At 34.2% G+C, this 10282-nt stretch overlaps 1 protein-coding gene across 2 annotated transcripts; it reads right to left on the reverse strand.

Annotated features, from left to right (window-relative positions):
• Positions 1–1022: 1022 nt before the first annotated feature.
• Positions 1023–3687, reverse strand: LOC18589256 (MA3 domain-containing protein). Of its 2 annotated transcripts, none has more exons than XM_018125652.2 (3): positions 3465–3687; positions 3015–3109; positions 1023–2858 (listed from the first exon to the last, which is right to left on the reverse strand). In XM_018125652.2, the coding sequence occupies exons 1-3, from the start codon at positions 3685–3687 to the stop codon at positions 1023–1025; spliced, it is 2154 nt and encodes a 717-aa protein (XP_017981141.2). The 2 variants fall into 2 exon arrangements, with proteins under 2 accessions (XP_017981141.2, XP_088665305.1); XM_088809179.1 differs by having other exon boundaries at positions 3012–3109.
• Positions 3688–10282: the final 6595 nt, after the last annotated feature.

A 10282-nucleotide genomic window follows, 5' to 3' on the forward strand; every position in this document is an offset into this window, starting at 1 on the left:
AAAGTTACAATTTGATAATCGAACTTTGCTTCCGTCCATTAATTTGTATATGAAATTAAAACCATTAATCAAACAGATAATATGTCCAAAACATCTAATAAAATTACCACACGTTGCATGTTGACATAATATTTTTGAGACACATACATGCATGTTTTTATTGATTATTTTATGACACATTATTCATTTGATTAATGAGGTTAGTCTCATGTGAAAACAGATGGATGAAAGTAAAGTTTAAATACTTGATTGAAAATTTTTAAACTTTACCAAATTGAGAATATGTAGTTTGAAAACCAAATATGTAATTAACCCTTTACTGAAAGTGCATTCAAACTTCAAAAAAATTGCTTGATGATGATACTTGATACAATAAATTAAAGATGAGAATTACACATTTCAATGTTGTTCATAGTTCTTTCAAATAAAATGAAACTATGCCCTATTTATATAAATAAGATTAACATTCTAGGACAAAACAATCGTGAAATTGTAAATGTTGCAAATCCAAGTTCCAGAGATCATTTTTCTTCCATGCACGCTTTGCACTGGAATGAGGAACATCCCTGTGGTGAGTTTTTCAATGCGAGGTAATGAAATCAGGATCTGAAGAACAGAAGCTTAAGTACCAACCTCTTAACATTCATTTGGTTGTATTGATTATGTTGGATCTTAGAGTTTGAGCAGAAACTGAAGTACCAACAATAGAAGCTGTAAATGGCGAAAGCATGCTAATTTCAATAAGAATGCAATGTACTTATCAAGCAGAAGTTGAAATGTAAGTCAATTTCTTAACTTATTATCTGCAAAACCAACAAGAAGGAACTTAACGTCCCTAAACCTATGAAATAGTATTAGTTTGAAGTGTGATGTTGACCGTGTTGCCTCTGCTAAGAGCATAATGATCTACAATGACAAGTTCATCCAGTTTAATAACTCAACGGAGCAGTAATACAGGCCATATTGGTAAATTTATTGTTTTACAACTGTGACAGATTAAAGGATGACAAAGCTTACCCTTATCAGAGGCAGGTTCCATTCTCTTTTCCATGAATAGAATTGCTACAATAAAATGATGAATCCAACCACCCTTTAGTCTTTGCTCTTTCGACATAATTCAGAAATTGTTTTTGGGCATCAGGCACGTCAAGAGCCACGTCGTCAAGAGATTCTGCTACCCTTACAAAACCCTTTGTCATCTGATTCATGGTTATGAGCCCTGAGCCAAAACAATGCCTTAGCAAACCCCATAGTCTTTCATTCTTTTTCTCCATAACTGTCACCAGTGCTTTCTTTACAACCTCATGGTGGAAAAATGGCATGCCTAATTCCTTTATGCAGCGACAAGCTTCCCTAACATCTCCTCCGGATTCATATTCCTCTAAAAGCTTTCCTATTTTGTCTTTGACATCCTCAACAGCCCATCCAGGCCTACTGCTACCACCACCACCCCAACACCTTAAGATGCGCTCCCCAGAAAGTCGAGCCTTTAGCAATGACTTTGCCATTTGAAGTACTCTGCTCCCAGTAGAATCTGTCCCCAAAAATTGGCTCCCAACCTCTTCCAGGTGTTGTGGAGCTAAAACTTCATCCACCACTGCTCTAGCCAAAAACATAGCAAGATCCTCAACAACAACTGGATTATCTAGAGCAGTGTCATCTGCAGATTCTATCAACATGGCAAACCCATTTACAACATCATCTACAGGAAAACATAAGGATGAAAGCAAAACAGATGCCATTTCTTTCTCCCTATTCTTTCGATCCATTGCCAAAGTTATCAACCTTTTAATAAAGATAGCATTTAGTTCACCTGAGGAAGTTTTGTTCTCTACTTCAAGACAACTGCATACCTCTGAGATATCACCAGACAAGAAATACTCTTGAATAATTGATTGAGACTTTATCTTGAAAGTTCTAGTAAAACTGTCTTCCAATAATTTCTTTTTGGGCTCCAATGATAATGACTTCAGAGATGAAGCACACAACCAACCTTCAGATGCCGCATTAGATATTAAAGACTTCAGGATTCTCTGTGCATTTGGTATGTCAAGGGACAAGTCGTCAACTGTGTCAATCATCCTATCAAATCCCTTTGTGATTTGACTTGAGTTGATCAGGCCTTCTTCAGTTGCTTCCTTGAGCAGATCAAGTATTCTATCTTCAACTTGGTGCCTTTCCATTGCCATAATAAGAGCTCGTTTAACTATTTCATGGTGGAAGAAAGAAACTTTCAAATCTTTGATGCATCTAAAAGCCTCTTTCTTGTCACCACTCACTACATACTCTATCAACAAGTTGTTTATCCTGGCTTTCACATCCTCAACTGTTTTAGTCTTGCTGCCTCCCCATCGGCGCTCAATACTTTCTGCATGCATAGGAGCTGCCAGATACCCTTTCTCAGCTCTTTTCAGGACTTCCAACCCCTTTGAACCATTAGGTAAGAAAGCTATTTGTTTTTTAAGGAAAGCAGGAGGGAGTACATCATCAACCACAGCTCGAGCTATAAACAATGCAAGAACATCGACTGTATCCGGTATATCTACAATCAAGTCATCTGCAGATTCCACCAGTTTACTAAAGCCTTTGTACACTTGTGGAGCATCAATCACATCAGCATAGAGTGCAGATAATAGAACAGCAGCCATTTCTTTTTCTTGGTCATGCCTATCCATGGCCATAGAGACAAGCTTTTTTACAAAGTAATAGTTGTAGCTGGGCATTGCAAGTTCTCTTAATTCATTCGTAGTTGAGACAACATCATCAGTGGCAAAATATTCCTCCACTATTATTGTCGTCTTCTTTTTGTATGCATCAAAATCACATGCTGATTTTCTTCCATTAGGATGTCCATATTCCTGCATCAAACACATTTTTCTTCATTTTTTTTATCAAACTGGGCTTTGAATCCTGAAAAAGGTGGTAATCATTCTTTGGTAATTTGGAAAAACAAAGAAGATAGAACAAGAACAAAAATCCAAAGAAAGTAAAAGGGATAGTTGTTGACTAACTACCTCGCTACTATCATAGTTTGGGTCATTTGAGTCAAGGGAATAATTGTAATCAGTCTCAAGTAACCCTCCCCAAGTGCCTTTACCACCAGAGCCACCTGCATAATGAAATTGCTAAAAAAGATAAATAATGAACTAAAAACAAATCTTGTAAGCTAAAAGCTTGAATCATTTTCTTTCATCAAAAACGATTTCATGATTAGGTTTTGAACATATTTATTGACTTTCAAAGAAAAGAACACGCTTTCATCATTTTTAGAATTGGCATAGAAGTATAATCTACAAGGAATGTCTCCACCGTATAGATAGTTTTATGGGGCTAAGACAAAATTGTAAAGTTTTGGCACCATACGGCAATGACATCAGCTTTCACATTCTCACCATTAGGATTCCCTACTGCTGGTTTTCTTATTGTCTAATAACAGGATTTGAGAATGATATTATCAGTATTACCTTTCTTAGGACGACCATCTCTTTGAGAATGTGAATGCCTATCATAACTGACTGGACTTCCTTCGCCATGCACCTTAGGCGACTTAGGAGACTTTCGAGACTTTGGAGAATTTGAAGAAATGGGGATTTGCATTGGAGAAGCAGACAACGGATCTGCACTCTCTGAAGTAGATCGAACAAGCTCCCGGTGTACATCTGATACAAAACCATGAGTGAAGTCCATTTTTATCTGATTCAAGTCACCACTTTCCACTTATTCCTTCAAGTTGAGGAGCATGTGCCAGCATTAAACTGCCCAAACAAAAAGATGTAGGAAAATCTGGCTGCTAGTGATCTCTATCACTCCCTGTATCACACCTTCATAGGTACTATCAACATTATACAACGATGATATTTCATTATCTCGCAAGACATCCTTTGATGTACTGATCGACCTCACCAAGCTCTACATAAGGAAATTAAAAAAAGTTAGAAACAAATTATTTGAACAATTTTGTCGAGAAAGAAATTCAATTGTTACATTCATTTAAGATGCCATAAGTCACCACTTTAATTCTGCAACATATCAAAAAAAGCCCAACACTTATTTTATACAAGTAAAAACTGTAAAACAGAATAAACACATGATCATAAATATATGGCCATTAACACTGATTTCAACGATATACTAGATTAGATGCAATAAGTAGGCAGTCCGAAATTCTAGCCTTGAAACCTATTTCTCATTATGTAAATCCATCATAGAATTTAAAAAAAAAAAATAACATTACCAGATGGTAGAATTTGCAAGAAAAATAAATCAAAATCCAAACTCAAACGAGCATATAGAAAAGTACCATTCGCCAGAGCGACGTATCACACCGGCGGTCTGATTTTGTTGCTTTCTGTTAAGTTTTTTTTTTTTCTTTTAACGAGTGTGGTGTGCTTTTGATTTAAGTGCACTAATCAAGGATTTCAGTTTTAGTTCAAAAAGAAGAAAAGTCAGTTGCAAAATAGTCGTTGGAGTTCTGTTATGGTTGGACCAAGATCTAAAAGGAGGTTTGGGATCCAACGACTTAGAGACTCTTGCATTGTGCCTTTAGAAACGGGATAAATTGCCCGGGAAACTTGTTGGGTCAGCTCGGTTTTTATGGTTTTTCTTTCATCCATAGTCAAAGATCAGTGGAATCCTATTCCATGCCATGCCACATCATATACCGTAACTAATAAATAACAACCTTGTAAATTGTCAAAAATAAAAAGAAAAATGCTTAACCATGTATTCTATTTTTAGCAGTGTTCTCTCCCTCTTTTTTTTTTTTTGTTTTTTTATATAAAACGTATTCTAGTAGTTTATTGAGTAAATATTTTTGTTAATCATTTTATCATTAACTAGAGTTTGACACGCTCACCATATATAAGTGAAAAAGAAAAAAAAGAAAAAATTATGTTTTGAAGGAGGAAAAAAAGTTACTGATAAGTGCATAGTCATTTGAAACAAAACAAAAAGATTAAAAGGACTTAAATACCCATAACTTTATAGTTTTGTTATTCCTTTATTTTTTGTCTTTTAAATAATTTTCTGTGATTAATATATTATTTCAGCATATATTTATTTACAAGGTAAATAGAAGATAAACATATTTTATTTTCAAATAAAAAGATAAATGTTAACATCGTTTTTGCTACGAAATGTTTTGGGATTTATGGGTTTGGGCTTTTTTTTTTTAAAATGACAAGTTTCGAGTATTCCTTTTATATTTATGTTGATTCAATTTACTTTACTTTAATCTTTAATCAGAAGTTTTCTTTACAATAATCAAATTTCTATTTGATTAAGAGTAGTGGATCACAAAAATATAAAACAATTATTTTGAGATATAAAAATATATTTTATTATTTTCTACAGTGAGCAAATTTTCAATTATAGTAAATTCAGTGGATTTTATCTCATGTTAAAAAAAATCACAGACAATAAGTAATTATTTTTTACAATTTCTTTTACAGTTTATTGAGAAACTACACACCAAAAATTAGTTGTTGTTTAATAAATTGAAAAAAATTCAATACTAAAAAAATTAAGCACTTTCTTTTTATTCTGAAAAGTTTAATATTCAATTTGTGATATAAGAACTGTTTGTTATGCAATTAAAAATTAGATACTGAATAGATTTTTTATTGAATCTTTCGTTGAGCTGATTTTTATGAGTATTTTGGATTGGTAATAAGTTAAAAAAAAAGGAAGAATAAATGGTTAAAAGAAAATAATATAAGGTTTACTATAATTAAATAATATTTTTTCTTAAATAAATTTGACTAAATACATTAAGTAACTTTTTTAACAATCTTTATTGAAAACCTTGAATTAAGTGGGTTTTAAAAATGAATTATCCGACATAAAGAAAAAAATTAAATTAATTTTTCAATGGTTTCAAGCACTCTCTCCTTAATCTTTAAATATATTTATAATATTATGTAAGGCCAATTGTTGCACTTGGCTCGTGACACTAACTCCGTTGACAAAATTATCTAAAAACCACTTAATATCATAACAACAAATATAAAATGCGTAAATTATAAAATTAAAGTTGTGCTTGATATGAGAATTATGAACAATGATTTTAAAAAAATTAATTACAGGAAATATTATTTCCATCTTTTGTATAGTAGATTCCCAATAAATTTAAATTACCACGGGTATCACTTTCTCTTACCTAATAAAATTAATTTTTTAATAAAATAATTATAAATTAAACATTACAATATTTTCTTTCGGCAATTTTATATTAAACAGTCATTTTCTCGACAATCAAAGTATAAAACGCCATAGTTTTAAAAGCTATTGTAACGCACTTGGAACAAAATCCCGGTGTAGGGAACGAGAGCACAAGGAGTCAAACAGCAATCAAATTTTTTGATTTTCCTAACGATTCACCGGTGTTTTGAGCATTGCCTTTAGAAAGATAGAAAAATCGAACATGTCAAACGAAGTAAGAGATATCGCTAGAGATGTCATTGCGAGCTTGCAATCCCAACTACAGTCTCTCCAAAATAGAGTCAAGATACTTCTTGCTTTACCTATTTCTTAATTTATGAACATATGAATAAGGAATTAGAGGCCGAGAATGCAAAGCTATCATCTCAACTCTCCAAATGTTGTTATTGTCATTAATTTTTTTTATTTTGATGAACAGTGAAGAGTGGTGTAGAGAATGTTTTGGGGAATGATTCATTCTATTCACCTCAAAAGAAACTGTAAGAAAATAAGGCTTTTTATACTCTGCCTTTACAAAGAAATAGGAAAAGGACAAAAAAATGTAACTAATTATAGTATTAGCTCACTAACTACAAATTAAAAAATGCTTAACGGTAACAAACGACTAGCTTCTCCATATCATCCTTCTAATGAAATGGTGCACTTCGTGCTTTTCACTTTTCCTTCCTCAGACATTACTAAAATGATGCGTTTCAATATTTATTCCCTTTCTTATTTACAAGTACCTTTTTCCTTCCATGTATGCAAACATCTCTACTTCACTTATTCCTGCTACTTTGCTATTTGCTAACTATAACTTCAATTAATTCCTGTGCTTAACACTCCCCCTCAAGATGAACCATGAATATTATGAATGTTCATCTTGGATAAAAACTTCTGAAATTGTCCAAGCTGCAAAGCTTTTGTGAACACATCAGCAACTTGAACTTCTGTTGATATGTGAACACGCTCAATCATACCATTTAGTATCTTTTCATGAATAAAATGACAATCAATCTCTATATGTTTTGTCCTTTCATCAAAGACCAGATTTCTGCTGATGTAGATTGATGACTGGTTATCATAGTAGAGTCTTACAGCATTCTGATGCTTAATTCCAAAGTCAACCAGCAAGCCTTTTATCCAGATTACTTCACAGCATGTAGTTTCCATAGACTTGTACTCTATCTCAGTTGAACTCCGTGCCACTACCTATTGCTTCTTTGACTTCCAGCTTACCAATGATTGTCCAATGAATATGCAATAACCAGTAACTGACTTTCTAGTGTATGCACATCCAGCCCAATTATAACGACCCCCTCCTTGGTCGCTACCGGCGTCTGAGACTTTTAAAGAATTTTCTCTAAGTCCCGAACAAGCCTCATTTAAAACTTTCTCTAGATTCATTAAACACATATAATCACGTGCGTAAAGTGAATATATAAAAATTAAACTACTATCTCCTCCATTCAAAATAATAATAATAATTCACGTTTATGAGTTGACAACATTTTTCAACACCTAGTAAATTTCATTCTGACATAACACTAAATAGCGAAGCGACTCAGAGCGAGGCTAGGAGATGCCTTTACCTACTCTGCGGTGATCTGTATGCACCGATGGTTACATGTTAGACTGATCTCTATCTGTAAAAAGGGAAAATAAGAGGGGTGTGAGTCTCATAGACTCATTGATAATCATCGACCCCGTGAGTAGGCGAAGAGGGGAAACAACATAAAGGTGGAATGTTTATAAACTCAAGAGTAAGAGTAGAAAATACATTCCATAAAAATGAGAGATTTTGTTTTATACCTTGCAATTCTTAAAATAATAATTCCCAAGTAAACATGTATGAAAACAGTTATATTTGGGATGCTAGAAAATCTTTCAAGCCCAACATCCAGTCAACATTTAATTCAATGGCAAGTGAAAAATGAAAATTTTCAAAAATAAAAAGGTGAATTAATTGATCACCAATGAATAGATAAATTTCACTTGCTATTTAATAAATAAAAATTTTCAAGTATTAATGCCATGCATAGTAAAATAAAATCCACAAGGGAACATCATCCTCGGGTAAGTTTAATATAGCCCTTAGGCTTACTCTCTCAGACATCATCACCTACTCATGGGAACTACGCACTCCACCATATGAATCGGGGCTTCAGGTCCCCCTTTGCCTACTCGTGGGAATTACCCACATCACCAAATATAAATCGGGGCTTTAGGTCCCCCTTTACCTACTCGTGGGAACTACCCACGTCACCAAATATAAATCGGGGCTTCAGGTCCCCCTTTGCCTACTCGTGGGAATTACCTACGTCACCAAATATAAATCGAGGCTTCAGGTCGCCCTTTACCGACTCGTGGGAACTGCCCACGCCACCATATTAATCGGGGCTTCAGGTCCCACTATAAAATCAAATATCGAAAATCATTGCAATTTGAAGCAATTGCAAATCATAATCGTTTGTAAACAATATAATCATAAATCAATGTTGTGCTTATTTTATCTCAAAGCATGGTATATTTGCCAAATCAGCTTGTCAAGTGAAATAAATAATTTATCAAGTTTTATGAATCAATACAAAGGCCATTGGCCCAAACATCACACAAACTTGCAAGGTACGATTTTGAAGTTGAAACCAGTCAAGGTTTCTTTCCCCATATTTAAAAACATGTAGATATATATAATTATATACTTTAAAGAAAAGCGGATATAAAATTCTTGGCACAAGCACAAACAACCTAAGGCTTTCTACCAACTCATGCTGTCCACAATTTCGTCAACTATCAATTATAACATATATAATATTTCATAAGGAAATAAATTTAAACTCTAGCACCCACTCACCCCACAATAGCGGGACGCTACTTCGCTATTATTTCGCACGTATACTTAGCAATTCTCTCTTCCTTTTTGTTTTTTTTTTTCCTTTTGTACCCCTGCTCCTTCTCTCATTCTTTTTTCTTTTTCTTTCTCTCCTTTCTTCTCCCTTGTCGTCGTGCTCCCTCTTGTCTTCTCCTTTTTCTTTCTTTTTCTTTTGCCTCTTTCTCTTTCCTTTTTCTGCTCTATCGTGCTCTCTCTCTCCTTTCTTTTTATCTTTCTCTTTTTCTTCTCTTTCTTCTCTCTCCTTTCTCTCCCTCTAGCCCCCCACTCTTTTCTTTCTCTTTCCTCTTTTTTTTTTCTCTTTCTCCCTTGTCTTTTCTCCCTTTTTTGGTAGCATTGACTTTTCTTCTTCTCTCTCCTTTCTTCTTTCTTCATTTTGGCCGGCCCCCCACTCTTTTCTTCTTCTCTTTGTCTTTTCTTTGTGAGTGGGGCATCACATCAATCATTGTCACAGTATGCTGAGATTTCTAAATTGGAATATGCTTTCATTAGTATCCCTTGGCCTGGTGTTGCCTTTCAATAATTCAATACTCTTAAGGCTGCCATACAATGTTCATGTGATGGTTTATCCATGAACTGAGCTAAGGTCTGCACTGCATTTGATATGTCAAGTCTTGTGAATGTTATGTAGAGTAGTTTCCCAACCAGTTGTTTGTACTTTGCAAGGTCTGCAATCTCTTCCTCCTTGCTTATCTTTCTCAACTTGACATTATAATCAATAGGTGTTGATGCCGGTTTAGCTCCAAGTAATCCATGTTCTTCCAACAAATCAAGTGCATATTTCCTTTGACATATTGAGATGCCTTGTGGTGATCTGGCCACTTCAAGACTAAGGAAATGGTTGACAGTGCTTGGGTCCTTAAGTTTAAACTTTGAACTTAAGTAATCTTTTATGACTGTTGCAGCTTGAATGGAGGTACTTCCTATCAATATATCATCAACATATGTCAACAGGGCTATGAATTCCTCATTAGCTATTTTCATGTTAAACAACGAGTAGTTTGATAGTGACTATTTGAAACCATACTGAAGAATGGATGGTGTCAGCTTAGCATTCCACTGTCTTGAAGCTTGGTTGAGTCCATATAAGGACTTGTGTATCTTGCAAACCAGTTTTGAACCATTAGGACACTCCCCCTTAATTGTGTAACCTTTAGGTAGCTCCATGTAGACTTCTTCATTTAAATTTCCATG

The sequence above is a fragment of the Theobroma cacao genome, chromosome 8, assembly GCF_053813885.1.
Source record: "Theobroma cacao isolate CCN51 chromosome 8, ASM5381388v1, whole genome shotgun sequence".
NCBI lineage: Eukaryota > Viridiplantae > Streptophyta > Magnoliopsida > Malvales > Malvaceae > Theobroma > Theobroma cacao.

What these genes read in the sequence shown, in the direction of transcription:
- LOC18589256 (XM_088809179.1), bottom strand. Translation starts at nt 3,687, where the DNA reads ATGGACTTCACTCATGGTTTTGTATCAGATGTACACCGGGAGCTTGTT. An exon ending in AGATGGTCGTCCTAAGAAAG is followed by an intron (nt 3,110 to 3,464) that starts GTAATACTGATA and finishes TTCATTATGCAG; the next exon opens with GTGGCTCTGGTGGTAAAGGC. An exon ending in ACTATGATAGTAGCGAGGTA is followed by an intron (nt 2,859 to 3,011) that starts GTTAGTCAACAA and finishes TGTTTGATGCAG; the next exon opens with GAATATGGACATCCTAATGG.